General features: G+C 41.8%; 2 protein-coding genes across 3 annotated transcripts in view; one reads left to right on the forward strand and one right to left on the reverse strand.

Annotated features, from left to right (window-relative positions):
* Positions 1 to 187: 187 nt before the first annotated feature.
* Positions 188 to 3,106, forward strand: LOC117536871 (5-hydroxytryptamine receptor 1D). Its single transcript, XM_034201956.1, has 3 exons — positions 188 to 378; positions 1,463 to 1,623; positions 1,743 to 3,106. The coding sequence occupies exons 1-3, from the start codon at positions 234 to 236 to the stop codon at positions 3,030 to 3,032; spliced, it is 1,596 nt and encodes a 531-aa protein (XP_034057847.1). The 5' UTR covers positions 188 to 233; the 3' UTR covers positions 3,033 to 3,106.
* A 472-nt stretch (positions 3,107 to 3,578) lies between these two features.
* The window catches only part of slc35f3b (solute carrier family 35 member F3b), a 75,052-nt gene continuing 54,778 nt past the window's right edge, over positions 3,579 to 23,852 (reverse strand). Inside the window, exons 3-8 of one of the 2 annotated variants that reach the window (XM_034201951.1) lie at positions 12,772 to 13,114; positions 10,383 to 10,602; positions 7,273 to 7,398; positions 6,610 to 6,802; positions 6,386 to 6,475; positions 3,579 to 5,763 (exon numbers count right to left, since the gene is read on the reverse strand). In XM_034201951.1, the coding sequence (XP_034057842.1) occupies positions 5,522 to 5,763; positions 6,386 to 6,475; positions 6,610 to 6,802; positions 7,273 to 7,398; positions 10,383 to 10,602; positions 12,772 to 13,114 (1,214 nt within the window). In that variant the 3' untranslated portion in view covers positions 3,579 to 5,521. The remainder of the gene's footprint in view (positions 5,764 to 6,385; positions 6,476 to 6,609; positions 6,803 to 7,272; positions 7,399 to 10,382; positions 10,603 to 12,771; positions 13,115 to 23,852) is intronic. The other variant, XM_034201952.1, reaches the window with a different exon arrangement.

The following is a 23,852-nucleotide window of genomic DNA, read 5'->3' on the forward strand; positions in this document are numbered from 1 at the left end:
TGTCTGTTTTTCTAAATGTATTGTGGTTAGAGATTGCATCAACAAAGGAAGCAGAAGGGGTTAATAAGGCACAGGAGGTGCTGTTCACCCTCCCTCCCATTAAAAGAGCAGAGGAGCTGGTTCACCTGGAGACCGTCCGAGCAGCAGATGGAGTTGAATCATTTCTTTTTCCGTCAAGTTTACGCTTTTGCGTGACTCATGATGTGAGGGTGGCAGCTGTCTTCGGGTGGGACATGGAGAACCTGGACGGCTACTGGTCGGTGCTCGTGCAGGCGGCCAACGCGAGCCAGGCAGAGGCTGCGGGATCCGGCCTGTCCGCGAGGACCCAGCTGCTGCTGGAGATCCTCATGGTGCTCATGTGTGTTGGAGCCGTAACAGGTAGGCCTACATCATTCAACTGCTGACTTTTAGATTTTATTTTTATAACAGCATCAACAAAATGTTACTGATGTTATCGCGCTCTACTTATTTAAAAACAATATCCCGCGTAAAGTTGCTGATAAGAAACGTATTGTTCGCAAAAGCACGTATCTAATAAAGAATGTTCCAGCACCTCCATTTAATGGTTGCATAATCATGCGTCAACTGATTTCAGATCAAATTCCTTTAATTTTACGGGACATATGTGTACTTTGACTAGTTTTAAGCCATTTATAAAAGGGATTTTCCGGGTTGCCAGGTTGTGAAATAAACCTTTGGCTGACATTTGCAGGGCTTTGTTTTGTAGTTCTGTATTCATAATACAAAGTATCTCTAATGGACTATTGCAATTGTGTTTATTGCTTAAATGTCAATGACATTTTAAACTAAATGGTTTATTTAAAAGTTAGACCCATTTTAGCCAAAATGGGTCTTACTTTTAAATCTCTCAAACTCATTTAAAAACTCATCAAGCCATGCAAAATGTATGACCATGCATTAATACATTTATTAAAATGTATGACTGCATGGCTTGATGAGTCATTACAATCTAAAATATCAGAAAATCTATGACCTTTTTATTGTTGACTTAGTCGACATTCAAAACTGTAAAACTGAAGGCTTTTGGAAAAGTAAGATCCATGAAAATGTAATAATAACAAATAAATATATGTAATGAGAATACATGTTGAATAAGTTTCCTTATTATGTACATTTACAATGCTTTAAGCTGTATCATGCTGTATTTTGGTGTCAGAAATATCATATGCCAATGCCTGAACAAATTAATATCTGTGTATATAGTTAGATGTTCATATTTAATTAAAGTTACTTGCATGACTGCTCTGTTAACTTACAACCATTAGCAGTGCTGTTCATAATTATAATTTATTTGTGTGGTTGTGTTGTTCAGACTCTTTAAATGTTTCATATTCAATTATTAAATCACATCACTTTTGCAGATAGAAAAAGATGGTTGTGTGGTCTACATCCACCCAGTCTGACCTCTGTGTCATTGTGTGTCTGTTGTATCTCTGTGTAGGTAATATTCTTGTCATTGTTATTGTGGCTGCAACCAAGACTCTCCACTCGGTGACATCAGTGCTGATTATGAACCTGGCCATCAGTGACCTCCTGGTGGGCGTCGGAGTGATGCCATTTGTTGCTTTGTCCATCGTAAACCGTGGATGGGAAAATTGTAATGTACGTCACCTCTGTCTAATACTATTTACATAACCTTAATCTGACCTCTTATGTCATAACACCTATTTTTATTTGAATCAGTGAGGCATGTGATAAGATCTCTCTCTCCTGTCTGACAGGACCTCTGCCTGTACGTGGGTTACACCTCCTCTGTGTACTGCACAGCTTCTGTTCTGACATTAGCAGCCATCGCCCTGGACCGCTACCACTCCATCATGGACTGCCTGCGCTACAACTCCCGCTGCACCGTGTGGAGGATCTGCGCTGTGGTCCTGTGGATCTGGCTGCAGGCTCTGGTCACCAGTTGTCCCCCCCTGCTGGGCTGGAGCTCCGTCAGCTATGTGGTTCCCATGTTCAGCTGTGCAGTCAACTGGAAGAGCAGTCCCAGCTACACTGCCTTCATGGCTGCTCTGTCCTACGTCATCCCGGCTGTGGTCATCCTCTTCTGCTACGTGAACATCGTCAAGGTGGCACGCAGCCATGCCAGGAGGATTCACACCCTGGAGGACTCTGTGCAGCGCAGCAGGAACTCTGCTTTTGATGGGGACTCATCAAATCACCAGCACTGTGGGAGTCTTCACAGCCCCTCCAGACTCATGTATCATGTGAGTGGGCAGTTTGTTTCTGAGGTCAGCAGAGAAGAGGGGACTTATATCAGCCCTGATGCTAACACAGAGCAGAATAACCCTTCATCAAGACGTTTGTTCTCCTTCCTGGCCCAGAGCGCCTCCCAGCCCCCGCTGCAGAACTCACAGCAGAACCAAAACCACCATGGATTGGTTCGTCTTTTTCTGGTTATCGCAGCCTTCTTCCTCTGCTGGACACCTTATATGGGCGTGGCCCTGGTTCAGGCCACAGAAACTGCAATATCAGGCCAGTCCAACCTCGTCCCCCCCACTGCGGTCACCTTTTCGTACTGGCTGGTGCTGCTGAACTCTGACATTAACCCACTGCTGTACGCTCTGCTCAGCAAACGCTTCCAGGGCGCTCTTCAGGGACTGAGGCAAAAAGTAAGAGCCCGATTGGGAAGTGTGGTGGGCAGGGGAGGAGGGGTCAGGGCAGAGGGGGAGGACGGCAGGAGTAGCGACCCCTGCACTCTGTCCACTACCCATCCTGGTCCAACTTCCAGCTCTGGTGATGACTCCAATTATTCTTCCGTTTTCACTGTCTGCACTGACTTCAAACATCACTCGGAAGAGCATCCATGCAAAGTGTGTCACCGTGAAAATACCCTTCCTTGTTGCTCTGTGTGGCAAGGTGCTGGTGGGGAGGGGAGGGTGGACTGCCTGCAGGTCCCCTCTCGGCCACAAGAGGGCAGCAGATTACCGTACTCCGCTCTAACCAAGGAGCGGCAGGCCACTTTCTTCTACGGACAGATTACAGTCAGAGTGGAGCATGATGTTTGTTAGAGTTAAAAACGCTGATGCTGTTCAACAATTACATATTTTTCTAAGTCAACTGTCAAATCATTTGGGCAATAAAATGTGACCATTTTTGAAAATATTAAAGCTATGATTTTTTTGACATTTTTTCTAAATAAAAGAATATTGGTTAATGGGTTATGAAAATAGTAGCTTATTATTTTTCTGTAATTCACCAAAATGATGAATCACTGAAGTCAGATGGAAAAACAATATAAAAAGGTATATTTACATTTCTAATGTTTTCTGCTCAACATTCAGAAACCCCAAAAGGTTAAGTTTGCTATCAGAGAATGAAAAGATGCACATTTACCCCATGTAAAAGCTAAATTCAGCTTATTTTTGCATTTTGCATTGAAATATGATGACAATTATCAAAATCAATGCAGATTGGTTTATATTGATTATTTAATCGGCTAATCGTTTGTGCTTCATTACTTCAAATATAACTTGTCATGTTGCCTTTGAACATTACTAGTGATCTGTAAGCACAGTATTACAACACTCCTGAGAAAACAAACCTGGACAGTGAAATGTATTGAAAAGAAATATTTTATATAGTACATGTGATTACACTTGAAGACACTCAACATTAGATTCAATTAACCCATCATTTATTGACGCTCTAGATATTTCTTCCTCAAATGTGATAATCATATGTTGCATCTCAGTGTAAAATGTATCATTCCTTACAAAGGTTTACATTAATGTCTAGCAATAATTCCAGAGGAATACAATATTATAAATTATTGTCATAGAGCATGACAATGGGAAACAGTGCTAATGTGTTGTATTGCAAAACAGAAAAGACAGTGAAGTGGACTTCAGCTGTATCTGCTTATACACTATGTGCATGCTCGTCCTGCAGATTTCACCCACTGTCCCCTCAACGTAAGTCTGCAAAAAATATAAAAAGTCCTGTACGATGAGTCAAGAGTTTGCTCCAAAAAAAACTGAGATGGGTACAAGGGTAGTATTAAAGAGTCTCTCTGCAGTGATCAGTGGTGGTTCTGTAGAAAGTAGATGGCACGTAGCGAGCATGTGTGGACGAGTGATGTTCATACATTCACAAGAAGGCAGAGGTTCCACCAGTCGCTTTACAAGGCGTGTGCCTCGGTCGCTCTGCGGTTTATCTCGCCTCAGAAGTGTGATTGATGGATACAGATACAATGTTTTATTTTTGAAAGAGCAGAGGTGGACACAAATGGGAGCCATTGTCATGTGTCAGCACACCTCTCCATAAACCACATTGAGACAGTTTTCATCCGTCTGTTATTTTCAGAGTTTTCTATAAAATGACACAATGAAATAATAATTTTCGCCGATTAGTTTATGTGCATATACGTCTGGAAATGTGATATGAATTCAAAGGGAGGCTAAGTGATAGCTATGGTTGGCGTTCAGAGTTATTAAAAGGGTAGTTCTAAGGGTGAGTCTTGTTTTATTATAAGCTGTTAGTGCTTTTAGTCCATCCAAAGATAAGTACCTGAAGCATTCATTGAGAAAATAGGACAGTTAGTAGTTTGAACAGCGAATATACGGTTCAAAAAACACATCTGAATATTATTTGGATGCCAATACATGTCCTGTAAATGTATGTGTATTGCTTGATTAGTAAACTGTTTATTGTCAGTAACTCTGCAACAGAAAATGCAAAGCAGGTGCTTTATGGATGGACTGAAAGCACAAATATGAACCATCTAACGCATTAAAAACTGGTTTTGGATCTCTTGTGCCTTAACTGTGGGCCTGAGCAATGAGTGTCAGCTTTGACAGAGGAGGGGTTAGCCCCAGGAAAGCATATGACCACAGGGGGCCAATCAGTGTGGTTAAATCGGACCTGACCTCTTTTCTCAGGATGAACAGAGACACACTTCTTCTCTGTCTCAGATTGATCCTCAGGTTTTCAGACAGGTCCTCACACCAGATGAGCCCATTGGGTCCACAGCTCACCGACATGAACGGTGTGACACAGCTACTGTATGTACAGTGCACCAAAGGCAGGTATTTGTCATAGAGTTTACACACAGTTGGCCTCCCTTTTTGTTTTCAGGCATTCAGCATTTTAGGCATTCATCTTTGGATCTTAAAGGTGTGTAAATGTTAAAGACAGCAAGTCCACACGGTGTTAGGCCTGCCTCCAAAAAGGTTGTTTTTTTGCTCGGAACTGATAATATCAGGCAAGTTGGCAAGTCTTCCCAGGTGCAAGGATGTAGAGAATCCATGGATTGACTAAGGTACAGCCAAATTAATACATGACTTAATCAGTTATACCTGATAATCTTTTGGGTTACAATAAACATTGTCCATGCACCAACTTTGACAACTTGTGAGTGGAAAGGACATCAAATGAATGATTCACACTCTGTGCTTCCTGCATCTCCCCCCTTGACCGAAGTGTTACTGATCAGAGGGCAGTCTAAAACACTTATTTCCATCCAGGGAGCTTCGTGAAAAAGAGGGCAGATCAAACGTCTTCAATGTGCAAATGTTGACATGGAGGTCCTGGCTCTCCCTCTCCAGTTGAGCCCGGTGGTGGCGCCCGCCTCAGCGCTGCCCTCAGCTGGCTCGTCTCTCTTGCGCAGCTTCGTGCTGAGCTGGATGATGCACTGGTCCCAGTCCTCCGGTAGCAGCAGCATGAGGAACCCCAGGCAGATGATGAACACAGCAATCAGGCGCACTGTGTTGAAATTAATTTCACACGTGTAGAGGTCCACCACTGTAAAATGAGAAGCACGTGTCAGTAAGAACATATGAAGAAATGTATACACATTGTCATTAAGGATAATAGTGATATTTGAAAAACAAATCACGATCATGTTAATAATACACACATGATCATTTACTGTTGGCAGACGTGAGGCCTTGTGGATCTTTTTTTGTTTTACTATCCATTACTGTCATTGTTCTTTTTGTACACTTTTATAAAGTTATGGTTACAGACTCTCTATTAACCTCACTAAACTTAAAACATTTTAAGAAATAAATTAGATGCATTGGTAAGATAAATATGACTGAAAGCCTTTTATTCCTTCAGATTTTCTACGGTTATTGCATTAATATGGTTATCGTTCATTATTTGGGCCACAATAATTGTGTAGTCAAGGTCTGATACTTTGATACCAATAACTTTAACTAACAAACAATAATTGATTGAAATAATGTCAACATTGCATATGCAGAATCTTATCTTACAGTTTACAATGATAAGAAAACAAATTTGAATGTAAGTTCTACTTTCCACCAAATATAGATGATACATTTTAGTGTGATTTCCTTTCTTTTTAAAATGGTGGCTGGTTTTAAAAAGTTAAGTCTGGGAGAAGAGCCAAGAGACTTACTGGCATTGACAGGAACACTTAGGACGATGCCAAGAGATATTAATGTTGGGTATGTTATCGCGACGCCAAAGTTCAACAGGACGTTGAAAGCTGTGGGAAGAAGCACAGAGTAGCAGCAGACAACAAAATGAGCTTATGAAATCATAAAACTTAAAAAAGGATATGTATGGATTGCATAATCAGTGCAGTATAAGATGTGTGCTTCATCTGTCATCTTTCCGTACCAAACATCAGGCCTGCAACCCCGCAGAAGCAAGCCCAGGGGATCTCTCCAGGTGAGTCAATGTACTCCACGTGAGTGAAATACAGGATGAGCGGCACGAAGCTGATGAAAACAAAGTTGGCGCTTCCAACGATGCTAAGAAAGAGTGCAGCCTCTCCGAATTTGGCACTGCCCAGGACCATCTTGAAGAGCACCTGAGGACATCAAGGGAGGAGGGTCATGAATGCATTGAACCCGCCCCCTTTAAGAGCAGAGGGATATTGCTTGCAGAGGGGTGCACCTGCCAACTAGCTGCCATGTTTTCTGGCAGCGGGCCGCGGCTGTCTGTGTATCACATTAGGCAACACAGACAGCAGGGCAGAGGAGACCAGAGCTCTGTCAAAATATATCTGACCCGAAACATCTTTGATCGGAACATAGCAGCCCAAGGCCGGTAACCAAACGCTCACATAACACCAGCTTCTGTCATCTGAGCCTTATTTCATAATCCCCTCCTGTCTTCTGCCACCTGGTTACATAAGCAGCAAGGAGCTAGTCCAGGATTTCTTATATAAGACATCACTATTCATACATACGTTTAGCTATTTTTACATGTTTTGATCCTTTGCAAATGAAGTCGAGGTTTATGGAAGGACATAAGGTTAGTGTCTTTACAAAGAAATACCTTATATAGCGCTGACATCGAAGCAGAGGCCACGACCAATGTGATGCCGATGACCGAGTGGCTGTGGAATCCGTCAGCGTAGGTCATCATGACAATGCCTGCTATGGCCAAGATAGCAGCTACTATCTGTGGAGAGGAGGAGGAACATCAGAGGATGACGGATGGGCAACACGCTGCTCGCAGTGAGGCGATAAAGACGCCCGAGCCTTTATCGCCGTGCAGGAACACAGCAGGCACACATGGCACATTGTGAATCACCGCAGAAGCATCACGGGACAAGGCTCATAATGATATCATTAGTTTTTATTTTATAGTCATCAGCAGACTGCTCATTTGGTGTTTACAGTGGCGGAATAATAGTACATAGAGTACAGAGTATTTATATTCAATGCTACTTAATAGGCTACTTGAACTCCACTTACAATCTGAAGAATATATACTTTTTACACCAGAAAATGTGTAAAATAGATGAAGCCAGGTTAAAAAGTAAAATGTTTTTACAGAGAGAATTTCTCTTTGTACCAGGAATCAGAAAATCCTGTCAATGGCAAACAGAAATTATAGTTTTTTTTTTAATGAAATGTTATATAAAATCAGGCTATGATTAATATATGAGCAGATCCCTCTGTAAAAACCTTTAAAACATAGATAGGGATGAACCTGGAGAGGTTGGTGTAAGTCAAGAGCTACTGAATTAAATGTTCCATTTATGTTTGCAATCTTGCTTTTTCTGTATTACAAATGCCTGTACTCTACTTTTAGTTAAGAACATTTTAAATGTAATGGATTTTCTTTTTTTATGCATACTGTATTGATATTTTAGTAGAGGATCATCTTCCACCTCTGAACAGAGCAAGCGTTCCAACACAGGACAGGCAGCTTTTTAGTGTTGGCTTGATTGTCTGCCATTGATTTTTGCTACACTGCCATCATGTTTACAGACCAATCCCCCCCACTTGATCCACCACCCCCCCCTCTCACGCCCACTTCCCGCTCCCTGCCTCCGAGATTGTCAGACCATCCAAACATCACCAGAGCATCAGTTTCATCCCGCTCTCAACCAGCCTTGAAGAATACAGACCGAAATCGTTCAACTATTAAACTTAGAGCATTTGTCTCTGAATGTGTGTGTGTTCGGCTAAAGAACAGCGTAAGGGACATGCCACAGACCAGTGGATTAGCCCTGCGTTAAAGAGGTGTCAGGAAGATAAATTAGCCGTGTGTTTTTGCTTTGCAAAAGTCCTTGGGCACCTCTGGAACAATGGCCCGTTCTGCAAGGCATGCTGCCCCATCAGTCAGTTCCTGTGACGGGTGCTTACAAGGTCAGCGCCCTCCATGTGTTTGTGCTTTAGTTTCTTGAAATGTTTCAGCACAATGTGAGGGTCAAAGGTGGAAAAAAACATTACGACACCTGCACATTGAGATAGGATTTGTATTAGTGTAGTAATAAGGACTAGGCTGAATCCTCTTATCCTTCCTTTACAACTGATACATCCAAATTCAAGGCACACATCAGCTCAAAAGCTCTTCGATTCATTTCATGACCTTCATCGTGACTTTGCCTCCAAACACAGACATCTTTATTTGTTTATATTACTTAAACAATTTAATATCGCTGTTCAGTAAAGATGATTTAGCATCCCCCGTCTTTCTCTCTCCCCTCCTTCACTTTCATGACAAAGTCGTCCAAGATCCCCTGCATTGCTGCAGACATTCTCAATCCCCACCACCAAGATGGAGAGGGAGGGAGAGAGAGAGAGAAGAATTACGAAGAGAAGGAGAGCTGAAGATGACTCGAGGAACGGCCGACGGCGACGAGAGATGACGATCGATTGAGGAGTGGACGAGGAGGAGAGACGATGAGACGACATCGAGAGTGAGACGACGAGATCTGAGCGAATGAGACTGAGACGGATGAAGAGAGAGAGGACGGAGAGGACGCAGACTAGGAGAGAGATAGGCACGACTGTGAGGACCGAGAGAGAGGAGAGAGAGAAGCTGGGGGTGTGAGAGAGCGAGAAGCAGGATTATTAAAGTACTTGTCTCTTACTGAGGCCTTTCATCGCAGATAATGGGGGTAGGGAGTTGGGGCACGCACGAGGGAGAGCCGGGTGGTGAGTGAGTGTAAAGGAGAATAAAAAGAAGAGGGGAAAGCCATTCTGCAGGATGGCTGCAGATATGAAAACATCTGAGGGGGCGGAGAGAGCAGGAGATTCCTCAATCCATAAAAGCTAAACCCTCACTCCTCTACTTCTTTCCAGCAATCCAGACACAATCAGTGACAAACACACACAGGAGGAACATTTGAATGACACAGCGATCACTGGTGGGAAATCACGTTGTCACACAGGTAACATGCTCTCTACTCTCTACCATTTTTTTCAACCCTTTGGGAGCTATATACACGGAGGTTTTGGCATTATAAGTGATCTTTAGTTAAAAATAGAGTTGATAGATACACAACATTTGAATCCAGACTCCACCATTAATGCCGAGAGGAAATTCTGGACCTCTTTCTGAGAGGCGAGATAAGAAGCCTTAAGGCAAATGAAGGTCATCTCGTCCTATCCAGCATATATACAGCAAGCCTTTACCTGACAATTTCGTAGGTTATTGGACAATATTGACTCATCAAAGATTTAATGCAAATAATAATATAAGCACAGACACATACACAACAATATTCAACATTTTGTCTTGATCAGTGTCACACCGTTGATGGTCATGACCTTTCCAATGTGTCATTAGATTAACCTGAGGGTTGACTAGGCGAAACAAAGTCGATATTTGGTTGACATACTGTACATTTAAAAAGAAAAACAATATTGTGGCACTGGCCAAGCTTAAATCCCAGCCATGTTTGAGACTTTTATTGTTAGGGAAAACAAGGATGATCAGACACTCAATTAAAATATATTATCACTTCCTGTTGTAGCCATTACATTATGCAAATGACTGTCTCTACAGTTGCTTGTTTTGTTTGTTATTATGTTGTTTGTTACGGGTAGAGGTTCCTACAGGTGATGCCAGGAGAGCAAAACATGTTTAACTTGCTGTTTGTGACCTTTGCTTGACTCTATATACACACAAATACAAGCAGGTGTACTCACCCTGACCCCCATGAAGCGGTCTCTAAGTACAATCCAAGACAGCAGGAAGACGAAGGCCTTGTTACAACAGAAGAGCGCCGAGGCGTCTGTTGTGTTGATCTTCCTGAGGGCCTGCAGGTACAGGTAGTTGGTGAGGATCCACAGCAGGCCAAAGGGAGCCACCTTGGTGAAAAACACCTTGGGTGTAAGCCCGTCATCCCCGAAAAACCTACAGCACTCCCTGCAGAAAGATGATGCAGAGGCTCAGTGTTAGAATATTGGAAATCTAATATAATTGACTTGATTAATGTTATAACGGACTGGGACTTTGATCAATATTTATGAACACAAACAGCTCTCTGTGAACAAATGATACCAGAGAGACCAAAGACTTTAATCAGTGATGAGAGTGTGAAATATTTCCTAATTTCAAAAATAAATAAAAGCGAACTAAACATGTCATCGCAGTGCATGTGGGAACAGGAGAATTAAGTCAATATTAACAAATATAATTGGATCTGCCACAAGGCATTAAAGTTAAATATGTCTGAAACTAACTTTTATATGACTCGTCTTTGCCAGTTGTAAGCTCAAACATATCAATATATTTTAAGTACATAAAGGACCTACATAGTATTGTTGTATATTTGAGGCACATTGTTGATGACTAAGTATACAGTATAACAATATACATATATGAGACTTTATTATATATAACTGAGAAACAACAATAAACAGTCAAACTGGTGATATGTTGTGGTCTTGAAGAAGTGATTTAACTTAATGTGCTGTACGTAGTTTAGTTCCAGCTTCAGCCTGGAATTAATCCCTGCCTGGAAAAGTCTGAACCACCCACAAGAAGATGTACATTTCAAATAATGAAATGGATGAACATGTCCTTAAATAAAAGCAGACATTCTTAAGCTTCAGCCTGACATTCAATATTTTACACTGTGTAACGAGAAGGATGAACCAAAGCGTGACATTAGGTATCAGTATTAAAATACTTCTTTGTGGTCATGTTCTCTCCATCACTATTTTTGAACTGTTCCACCCAATAAGACGTTCTGCTGCATCACTCTGCTGTGATGCCAAGAAGAACTCCCGCCCTCCCTACCTTAGTCAAACTATAAGATGAATGTGTTTTTGACATTTTGATTGTGCTTTTGAGTTACACCGTTTACGTTGCTGTGAGGGTGATGAAGCAGCAAAAACTGGAGGAGTGACAGGCTGGAAACTGTGGAGCAGCATTGTTATGAATCAGATCCAGGAAGCTGAGTCAACAGTAAAACACACTCCCCCTTTACACACTGATTCAGTGACAATCACATCAAAGTATATCATCATTTCATTGCAGACACTAGATACGCCACTTTTAAATCACGACCACTGACAGTTTGTGGCTTTGTTTCTGCCGTACTGTTGCACTCATGAGACCCGTAATCTGCATTGATTTTGGAAACTCTACAACTGTGCTGAGGACGGTAATCTAGCTTCTAGCAGATCATAAAGTCACAGCTACACTTTATATAAAGAGATAGGACAGCTATTACAAATGTCAACTCCTACTCTACATTTCTCAGCTTGGTGTGAAAATCCTCAGCACATCCAGTGTGGTTACAGCTGCAGGCAGCGATAACGGGTCCTAACACATCCATGGGAGTCGGGGGTACTGGTGGGACATCCATGGATGCTGCCGTGCATCTCTCTGATGGGCGAACATTGCAAGTAAACATAAGTTTCTGTATGGAGTGTAATGCACTGGAAAATACATATGGAATCTTGTTCGCCTCCTTTGTATGCTATGTGGCGCTTGAGAACACAATGTTTCTCTGTGTTGACAACACAAATGACTTTCTTTGTCTGCGTCAACAACATAATGTCATTTTCATGTCAATCTGATGATGTTTCTCACAGGCTGACTTCCTGCTGCCAGTATGTGTTGCTATGAAAAGACAATAAGATTTATAGACTGGTAGATTGATGCATCAACCAAATGGGCTAATTGATGAACTTGATCTAATGGACCAATCAAATGATAGGATTCCAATGGCCCAATCAAATTGCTCAATCTAACTGGCCAAGCAAATCATTACCATTACACCCTGTTCCTCTAAATCCCAGATATCTTTCCCAGTTTAAGCTCGTATCCACTGACACCCTGTGAGTTTTTGAGATTGATTGTAAAACGTTACTTTTCAAATAAAGGCATTTTTTCAAAGGAAATGTAGAGACCTCTGACCACAGACTCCTGGCTGCTTGTGCTTGACTCTGGAACAGCTCCTTTTCAGAGAAGCCAAATCAAACCCTATTTGCATTATTTGTCTCACTTTGTAGGTTATTATTTCTCATGTGTTATATATCATCTCTGTTTAAAGTGAAATGTAAGAATATTGTAATTGCTCCTCACCTGAATCTCTGTCTGGGCGTCTGCCTCTCTGGACTCTTACACAGATGGCCGATGTAGTAGAGTGGGAAGAAGAGGGAGTTCCAGCTGGTGGCAAACCAGGTGAGGGTGAAGGGGGCGTCGAACTGCTTAAAGGTCAGCTTGGCCAGCTGGGTGGAGCCTGCCCAGGAGGAGCATACACACATCACCATGGCGACTCCCCACAGGGCCTTGCTCACCTGTACGGTTGTTACTCTGATGCAGCAGTGCAGCTTCCGTTTGCTGGAGCTCGACTCTGCTCCGGCCACAACGCCTGCGGCCTGTGTGTCTGTGGGGCCCACCACACTGTCCCTGATGTGGTCTTCTCCTAAAAGACGGACACATGCATGTTAGTGTGACAGAAAAACACAGATAACTAAAACAAATCTAAATCAGGGTGATTTATTTCTGTATTCCTTCAGCAGAGGGAGTTATCCTTTAGAGTTATCAAATTAACCATTTTCAAACCCATTTCAACAAAAAATATATTATTAATTATCAATGTATTTATTATATTTCTTCCAAGTTGTCATGTTTGAAATATGGTTTAGCTTTATACTGTACATGTACTGTACATGTGTAGGAATTACTTGAATATCTCTTGCAGTACATCTGGTTTGAGAGCTTTTACAGCATTTTCTTCTCTGTGAATGACTTCAGGTCACCCATGTCTTGCTGTCTTTTTCTGGCTAAAAATAGCTTCTGTCACAGTTTAATTGAACTTGAAGGTAATCAATCAGACATCTGAGTAAAAAATGTGGTTATCAAGTGTGACAGGCTGCAGCCAAACAGAGGACAAAAGAGGGCATATCTGACATCCAATCCAAGACGACCTCTTCTCTACCTCGTGAGTTACAATGACGTGTGTGTGTGTGTGTGTGTGTGTGTGTGTGTGTGTGTGTGTGTGTGTGTGTGTGTGTGTGTGTGTGTGTGTGTGTGTGTGTGTGTGTGTGTGTGTGTGTGTGTGTGTGTGTTTGCCAGAGCATGCACCGCCTAACTTGGCTATTGCTCCTGTCAGAACCTGATAGCTCCCATACTTCTTCAATAATTGTGTGAATTGAAGCAAATAACTGATGTGCTGTTTTCTGTCCAACTCACCCACACCCTCCATGCTTTAAAGATGATTCACTTACCAAGGCCATGTTGTTACCTTGAGTCATTGAACATACTTATGGATGCATGGCTTATTTTCTCGTTTAAACAATTCAGTTTAAGCTGTGTTACTGTAACAAGTGTGCAGAAGCATAAAAGCTATAAAGCTCAATGCAACAATAGATACATCATTCGTTCAGCAGATCTGTATGCAGACAGCCTACCTGAGACTACCCAACTCTCAGTGATATTTAGTATTGATCAAATGAACATAACTTGGCAACAACAAAGATCCCTGACACTATTATTATGAGTAGCCTCAATAAATCATTTTATTTGAGCCTAACAAACCCTACAGCTCTACTGTCACCACTGAAAACAAAACTATGAAGCAACACATTCACAATCAGGGCAGAGAGGGGACAGCACAGCCAACAACAAGCCAGACATATTTAACATGGACCATGTATCCTGCCCTCCAACAAGTTAAAATGGAGGGATCTCCCTAATGGTGCTTTCAGGGGTAATGATGTGCCGCAGGGAGCCTTTTGCCTTTTTATCAGCACTGTACACTTCTGCCTGGAATACAAAATGTGCTTCAAAAAGCCTTTGCCGGACAAGCATAATTCTAACAGTTACACTGTGAAAAATAAGACATTAAACTCATATTATTTCACTTATCCTGTGTCAGCTTATTGCCATAAACCTGGCACTTGTCTGCCTTTATGTTAATATGATCTGTGAAGTCAAAGGGCCACTTATTGTTTTATATGAAAGTTTGCTACGTATTTTGTTAAATAGCTCTATTCATGGTCGTTCATCATGACCGATGAGAAACTCATTCTTCCTGGAGATGCCTCTGACCTTGCCAGGTGGTCCTATTAAATCACAGATTAACATCCCTGATCACTCTATCGCCCCCCATGCTAATGCCCCGGCTTCCCCTGGCTCTCTGTGATGCAATTAAGATGAAATTATGCTCCACTATTTGGGCATGGTGAAAAATGCTTTCTACTCCTGAAAAAAGTAGTTGACAGTTCCGAGACAGATGTGGCAGCAATGAAAGAGGATTCAAGATCATTGTCTGTTCCTGCAACAAAATGGTGAATCAGCAAAGACCAAAGAAAAAGAGACGCATGAGGATGTCTGTCAAAGTCTTGGGTACAAGGGTGAGAGTTAAGTTTCTCTATTCTGAGCCTCAGAGCCTCCATGTCTTTCTGAAGGTCATGTCTCGATCACGCTGCCCAGTCTGTCCTTCCTGGGCCACCGTCCCACATCCTGTGGCCCTGGCCCACTGCTGCTTACTGCAGCACAGTTTAATCTTCCAAATGCAGTGATGGGCCAAGCCAATCAGCTCATAGAGAAGCACTGAGGCCCAGCTAAGCATTTCCAGCTCTGGCATATGTGAACACACTTTGTGAAGTGTTATGACAACATTAAGCGTTTAGTATTCCACTCACACTCCAATTAGGCTGTTAGCATGATAGAACAAATACATTCTCTCTTTTATTAAATGAAACACATTTGTATAAATTAGTAATCAAAGCTTCTATGATCTATGCAGAGGCATCAATTTATATCCATTTGTTATCCACTGACGTGCTGACTCAGGGATTTGAAGCCAACACAGTACCTCCTTGAGCCTGACGGTGACTAATGATACTGTGTCAACCTTCACTGCTGGTGATGAACAATATGGAGCACCGCTGAACTCATCAGTGAGAGAGCTGGGTCAGTAGAGTGGCTGACTGAGGTTTGAAGGCTCCTTCACTAATGTCACTTGAAGCCATACCATGACTAAAAGAGTCTCCTTATGTAATTGGTAAATGATTCACTGAAAGCTCTTTACTTTATCAGTTCCTCATCAAATGTCATCTGTCAAGGTCAGACATAGCTGTGGTGAAAGGCCTGCAATGCAATATTTGGTTTGATTAGATGCAGTTTTTAAAATATCTTAAAAATGCAATTCAATACTAAAACAGATTTAGATTTGGTTTTGTTTGAGATTACTGTACAAGTGAAAACATCTAAACTTATTCACCAAAGTGTATGTCCAGTTGTGCTTAACTGAACCTAACATGCATCTGTGAAATCACTTTAGACAGGAAGAAAGTGTGTGGAGTCCTTGTAGGAGCTGCTTTGGATCCACTCTGACAGCTGTCTTCTTCTTAAATGCATTCATCCCAACCAACCACTCAGCTGTACTCATGCTTGGAACACCATGGAATTTAATATGCACAGGTAAAAGTGGACTCAAGAGTAAAACTAAAATGTTAAAAAAAGATTTCGCTACCAAAGTAAAAAGGGCTTATTTATGCTTTTGGTGCCAAATGCCCGAATGGAGATTGGAAAAAGGGCTAAAACGAAGCCATTCTACCTCTAAAGCCAGATTTCCCTTTGCCCATCATGGCCTTGTTTCTCTCATGTAGGAGACTAGACAATTCAGCAGAATACCAAGGATTATCTCGTCCCTTCACTCTAAATGTACGAAGAGGTGCATGTCTATCAATCATTTCCATAAAACCAAGATAAAAATAAGACATCAGCACACAGATCGATTTTACCCCAATCAAAGCCAAACAGATCATGTACAAAACCCTGCTCCACAAAATGTTTTGTGTCTCTTTTTATTATTAATGCTTTCAAATCCAAAATATAATAATTAGAGGCAGTTTTCTTTAGATGTCAATCTTTTTATTGACCCGGTTAGGTAGTTTTGTTGTATGACAAAACGTACCCTTTAAAATAATTGTTTAGATTGGAGTTTCAATTCCAATTGGCTTTATCAGGGCGGTGGTGGCGAAGTCCATAGGGACTTGGCTTGGCAACTTGGAAGGTCACTAGTTCAAGTCCCGGAAAGACCAAGTGCTACCGAGGTGTCCCTGAGCAAGGCACCGTTCCCTACACTGCTCCCCGGGTGCTGTACATAATGGCAGCACTCCTAACACTAGGATGGGTGAAATGCAGAGAAACCGTTTCGTTACATAGTACCTGTAGGCCTACTACGTAATGACAATAAGTTAAATTGTAGTTTTTTTGTTGTCTACTGTTTTGTTTTGTTTGTGTAGATATGTACTCTGTTTATTATGTTTTTGCCAGGTCTGCCTTAAAATGTTGACAGAAAGGATAATACATCCCCACTTTGTATTCATCACAGCAAAGTATTCAATTCATACTTAATCAACAATATAGGGGAAAAATCACCCTTGCATCTCTGTGAAAAGCTGTTGACAAATCAGTCTCTTCACCACTCTTGGCACAGTAGATCAATCTCGACCTTATATGCTCCTTTGTCTGCCTATAGTGTGTTAGTTCGCTGAGCACATGGGGAGAGTATTAATTACACATCCCACTTCCAGAAGGTGATGTAGCACTCCTATTGGTGTTGAGATTTATCTGGCCGGTTTTCCAGTTTCTCTCCCACCACAGGCCATGCCTCCCCACCAGCGCTTTTCCCACTCCCGCTCTCCTCCCTCCCCCTGCAGACTCTGCAGTGCAGATCTCTCCTGCTGATAGCGGCAAATCCCAAATGTGCCAGCATAGCTCTGCCTGGCTGCCTGCTCTCCCACGTCACAGAAGAGAGGCCCAGAAAGCCCAGCTATGGCTTCCAGAACCACCACCACTCACTCTCTTTGCTGACCCGATACCCACACAGCAAGAAACCACATCCCAGCAGGCTACAACAAGCTGGCGTTGGTTAAGCCGGGTGGCCGCACAGCTGTCGAGAGTCTTCACTGGGACCTGGTGTTGGAGACGCTGAGGTAAGAGAGGTTTGGACAGACACTTCTGTGGGAGAGAGAGAGGTCTGCAGCGCTCTGCCTCAGTGAATCAGAAAGGTAAACAGATCAATCACCGATACACACTTCAGAGAAACTCTTCTCCTGCCTCATGGGTCTCTGCTTTGTGATGAATATGAATTGACTGGTGCAACTTACTCATTCTGTCATTCTCATAATCAATTGTTATTCCATGCTTATTTATAACATCAAACATAAGTTTATGTCTGGGTGTAAGACATTAACTCAAACTTAATTCTAATGGCACCTATACAAATGTGAAGGTTTGTGACGCCAGCGACGTACACAAAGGGCATCAACTCTAAGGGGGGGAATAAATCCCCGGTTGATCCCTAGGAACACTTCAAACTCAACCTTTATTTAGACTTTTGCTACACCTCGGTTCAGTTTAGTGACTGCATCTTGCACAGTTGCAACTCTATGATAGTGACAAAAATATGTCCACACACACACACACAAACTCACTCATTTACATGGTTGAAAATAACAGTGTCTCTGTTGCGGCTGTTGGTTCATCTTCAGTTTTCACGCAACATCAATCATTGCATAAGTGCAATCCCAGGTTAACTAATGCCGTTTTTCATTCCCGTAAAAGTCCTGCATTTGTTTAAAAAGTAAGACAATTTCTAGAATGTAGTATTAACTTCAGACTACAAATGTCACATTAGAGACGGATGGTTGTTTTACCAAGGCAGGTCAGACAGACAGGCAGAAGACAGACAGGCAGCAGTCACGGTCTTTGTCGTCTAAGTCTGACAGACAGTGGGAGTCTTTGATGTTTGACTGTGACAGCTTGGTCAGGCCAAGCTGACAGTCAGAGGCCTTTCAACACACCAGAGCAGGCTCATCTGACAAGATGTCTGGCTCAATCACATAACAGAGAGTCAGGCGGCAACCCCCCCCCCCCCTGCGTCCACCAGCTGAGCTGGTACCACATGGGCCAAGGGGACAAAGGCCCAGGAGGGCAGACAAGGGCGGGACGACTGTTACTGATCCTGCTCTCCTCACTGCCTGACCGCTTTCTCTTTCAACCTCAAAGGACAACAGAGCAACTTCCTGTCCAAGTTGCAAACTTGTTGTTTGTCACCGCCCTGACCTGCCCAACTGGTTCAACAGATGCTTGCGATGCAGGTCAATGCAAGCCAACCGGTGTGTGTTTTTGTGTGTGACCGTGCACTGTGCAGTATTCTAGCAATTACTCATATTTGGCAGTGGGTACACTGCCCAACAGTATTTTCCCCAGACCTGAAGTGCCCCCACTCTCTCTTGCAGTCCCTTACAGCAGCGACTCTAGTGGGATGGACCTGCAGTTTAACAAACTGGCAAGAGTCCCAGCACTTTCCCGACAAATCAATATTTAAAAGATTGGCCACAACATCCCTGTCGAAGTAATGGATAAACAACCACCGCAGGTGCACTCTGAGTGCCTGCCCAAACAGCGGTTATACTCCTTCCCTGTACTACAAGAAGTATCAGAGTTACATTAATGTTAACTAATAGAGTGTTCACATACATCCACATTTCCATTACATCACTCCTGTAAAATGACCCTCACAGTTTGATGACTGGTTAGTTTTTTTAATGGCATCAAGAGAAAAAAGTTATGAAACAGCCAAGTAATTTTCAGAGGTGAAATGCACTGAAGCACACTGCATGCATTTTTGCTGACAGGGTTCCCGGGCTAGCCACACTAACTACAACCGCTGTAGGGGAGTAGTATTATTGTTTTACTTTAGCTTTTTAATAATTAGGCTTCTAGGTACACAGCAAATACCATCTGGTTTACTGGCTGAATAAGACATTTAGAGCGGATAGGCAGCAGCCTCACACCCTAAAGAAAGCTATTCGGATCAACTCCCTTCAGGATTATAGCATCGAGCTTCCTCTTTACACATTTATGTAGAGGATTTTGCTAAAAGATGAAACACTATGATACAGAAGGCATTTTCTTATACAGAATACAAATGAGATTTGCAGCAATTAAGTTGTGGCAGCAAACCTCAAATGAACTTCTATAAAGTAATCCATTTGGCTATAACATCAAACCATCTATTCAGTGAAATCTCATTCATTACAATTAAACTGATGGCTTTCTCTGCACACATACACTCTGCATTACATAAACCGGAGCACAAGCTTGGCCTGGTAATCAAATAAAAGGCCCTTTCATTGTGTATTCATTGCACACTTATCAAGCGAGAAAGGCCTGTTTCCCTCGCTTTTTAAATGAATTTAAAAGCATTAGGCTTCTCCTCTGACTACCTTCAAAGTCAACTCCAATTACATTCAAAGGATCAAAGGGAGACGTAACGTTTGAATGGGGCTTGCAGAGGAAAACTTGAACATGATAGCTGCTTCTGATGATCTTTTAACTACACAGATGCAGCAGATTCAAAATGCAGGTATGTTAGACCTTTGTTTTGACAGGTGTAGCTTCATCTCAATACACTTTCTATTTACACATGCCTGAATGTACACTGACATGCAAACACGACACATGCGAACGAGTAATAGATGCAGGATTCTATTTATGTTCTTTTTGAGCGTGCTTGAAGGAAACATGTCAAGTTATTTTTGGGTTAATGATTCTGGTTGTTTTGTTATTCACCTCAAATGTATTGCTCAGTGGTAAATGCTGCTGCTTTTTTTTCAAAATGCACATATTTTATTAAGATGAAGATGACTCATGCATGGTGCACAAAGAGTAGGGCGGACAGGACAAATCAACCAACCCTTAAATCCATTACTTTATGCAAAATACTCACATGGAGCTATTATTCTTGGTACATTTTCTCAACACGTCTTTAAAAAACCTTCAAGCAGACAGAACTAGAGACTAGTGCGATGGAATCACGCCAACCATGACGCCAAATCAAGCTATTCTGGCTCGTATCACACCCATGTTCCATCTTCATTCTTGTCTCATCCATCTTACATTGGCCACAGGCTAAACACCTGGCAAATTACTTTTATAAAAACGCATCCCTTAGTAAATCCTGCCAAAGCAGTTATCTCCAGGAGCACATTTTTCAACGATGACGCAGACACAGACTCCCAAGGTGAAAACAACACCTATTACACTCTGTCGCAGCTTCTAATAAAGTAAACTGTAGAGTGTGCACAATACAATGACAATCCATCTCACCAAGAAACCCTGAAGATCTCATACTGCGTTAAATGGGTTAATTATCTGTACATTTACACCTCTCCTTCTGCATGTTAAAAGTTATGATTTGCTATATTGAGATATAGTTCTCGTGGTCAGGGTAGATGGAGCCCTGGAGAAAGGGTCTGTGAAGTCATTATAGCAGCTGATGAAATATGACTGGCTTCCTCTGGGACGAATGAATCACTTTTAAAAGACGCCTGTTCTGTTTCCAAGTGTGTAATGAAATTACTGAGATTAAAGAGATTTTTTATGAACTTTTAACCCCTGCCTTTGACGACACAACACGTCAAAGAGATGATTGCTAGAAACACATTTGAAGAGAAATCAATAATCATCATCCAGGAGCCGATGGTTAGGGGAATTAATCAAAAGCAAGAGGTAAATGCTGCAGATGAAGACAGTGGATCAAACTTATGGCTGTAGGAGGCAGCAGTAGACCCAGAAATGGACAAAACAAAGTCATTAAAAGAACATTGCATTATGCTTGAGAATAGACGGTTGAGTTACTAGCCTCAAGAATTTTAACAGAATATGGGTGGCAGTTCCTCCTGTCCCTAAAATATAAAACAGGACTGAGTGGCTTAATGTAGAAAAGCTAGAATCAATGTTCAAATCCTGGATTTCAACATTGATTCTATTGTCACAACATTTTCTCTGTCTTGTACATGCTGTTTAAACACGAATACTATGCGCTGTGGCTGTTAACTGGACACAAAAAGAAAGAAAACAAAAAGAGATCCCACACCGAAAGAAATATGTCTTTGAGAGTCTGGAGCAGGTTGTTAGTGAAGAGAACAGAGATGTTGGAGCTGGGGTTACATAAGCAGCGGAGTGTCTGAAAAGCTGTGTGTTGATCCGCTGTAGCCCCCTGCGACTCCCTCCTCCTTCAAAGCAGCTGCTTAAATGGGGAGCCGAACATTCACATCATAAACTCTACAGCTGTCACTCTTTTCAACAGTTTACAAAACTTTATTACCCCCAACACACACATTTACAATCCCTTCTCTTTCCACAGCACAGCTTTTGTTAATTCTGTATAACCAAGCTTGTCATATAACAGCACGCCATCTCAGCTGTTCAGAAAATATTATATTTTGAGCTGACATTCACCAAAATAAGCTTTAAATCGTTGCTTATCCAGCAGCAGTGATTATTCTGAGGTTATCCAGAATGCCTTGCAGTGAGTGAATATGCAACACAGTATATACAGCTACAGCATCTGGGTTTAAGTTCTGCAGTGTCCATAGCAGACTTCAGGGAAAGCCCTGATGTATATTCAAGCAGCTGGTCAAGCCATAAATTATGAATAACAAAGTATTTTCATACATTTTCACTAATAAAGCTGGGAACTGCACAAATAATGGAGGTATAAAGCTTCAAACTATTTCACAGGTATATATTTGACTGTATTCACAATAAAATACATCTTAACACAATTCCTTAAGAGGCGACACTGACAATTTAGCATATTACCAGCACCTGCTGTGGTGTCTATTATATATATTAAGCATTATATTACTGCACTGCACAAAGTATAGCTGCCAGCAGCATAACATAAGATGAACAAACAGCAATTCAATCTGTAGATCATCATACTCACTTAGGACTGTTTTCATGCATTATGGCATGTGTACATATCACTTCATCCTGCAAATAAATAAATGTATTCCAGGAAGTTTGCAATTCAGATTAATCCTAATTCTTCTTTTTAGGTTGCCTGCGAGATGGCAATGTGCTGGCAGTCTTTGCGATATTCCAAACGCTGAGAAATGCAGTACTAGTCTCTGCTGAGGGGGGGGATTAAATCATGCATAACACCACTCATTCACACAGGAATGAGACCAAGGAGAACATTGTAGTAAAGGGAGCAATGACACACCATGTTGAAGATGACAGCATGGTGATGACTTACATGGGAGTCAGAGAGGAGTTGTCCCTAATAATGGCAACAGGAGGTGTCTTATTGGTGCTCCTTAGAGACTGAGACTGCGGGGAGACCCACTTTCATCTACATGTAACAGTTGTAAATATGCAGTGGGGTTTATTTGTAAATCATTTTGTATAATCACACAAATTCTATGTTTTATATTGAGTAATTTTGTGTTCTTCATTTTATTGAATGCTCAATATCTGACAAGGTCGGAGATCAGTAGGCGGAGCCTCTGAAGTGTGGTCGCAGAGACCGCTTAATGCAGTGGTTCTCAAACTTTTCCTGTCATTCCCCACTTTGAACAGGTGGGCCTTTTCAAGCCCCACCTGTTCCTCATCGCTCCAATAAAATGGTAGGCCAAGCTTAACATTGTCAAATGTATTGTTCTATAAACAGGGGTCTCCAACCTTTTTTAGGATGAGAGCTACTTTCAAAAAATAAAACAAGTCGTGAGCTAATTTTGCACATTGTAACATTATGATGCTTACCTTTAACCTTTGTGTGCTGTTTGGGTCTGTGGGACCTGTTTTCAGTGTACTAGAATGGTCAAGTGTTTCAAAATAAAATGTATGCAATTTAATTATTTTAACCTGCTTTATTTGTGGGTTGACCTCACATCCTAGGGGGGTCCGGGGGCATGCACCCCCGGGAAGATTTTTGTTTTCTAAATGTTGAAGTTAAATGCATCAATCTGGTGCACTTTGAGCACATGAATGTATGGATAAAGCTCTCAACACTCATGAAAGGGAGCTGTATACATTTTAATAATCCAAAAATCTTTAGAATATGATCACAACCAATAACAAATCATTTAAACTTGTTTAATATTATCTTATGTTACCTAGTTAGCATTCTTTCTTTTTTATTTATGCATATTTTACTAATCACTCCCCTTTTAAACTGTTTGATGCATGGGTTCATGTCCTAGCTGCTCTGATGTGATGATCTGGTATCTTAGCTGTTATGTGATGGGTGGGTGAAGAGTGGAGAGTGTGTGGGGGAATCCCTGCTGCAATAACAACTTCACATCAACCCTATGGACCTGTAAATGTAGCAGCGTTCATCAAGCACACTTACT

Source organism: Gymnodraco acuticeps, unplaced genomic scaffold, assembly GCF_902827175.1.
Source record: "Gymnodraco acuticeps unplaced genomic scaffold, fGymAcu1.1, whole genome shotgun sequence".
Lineage (NCBI taxonomy): Eukaryota > Metazoa > Chordata > Actinopteri > Perciformes > Bathydraconidae > Gymnodraco > Gymnodraco acuticeps.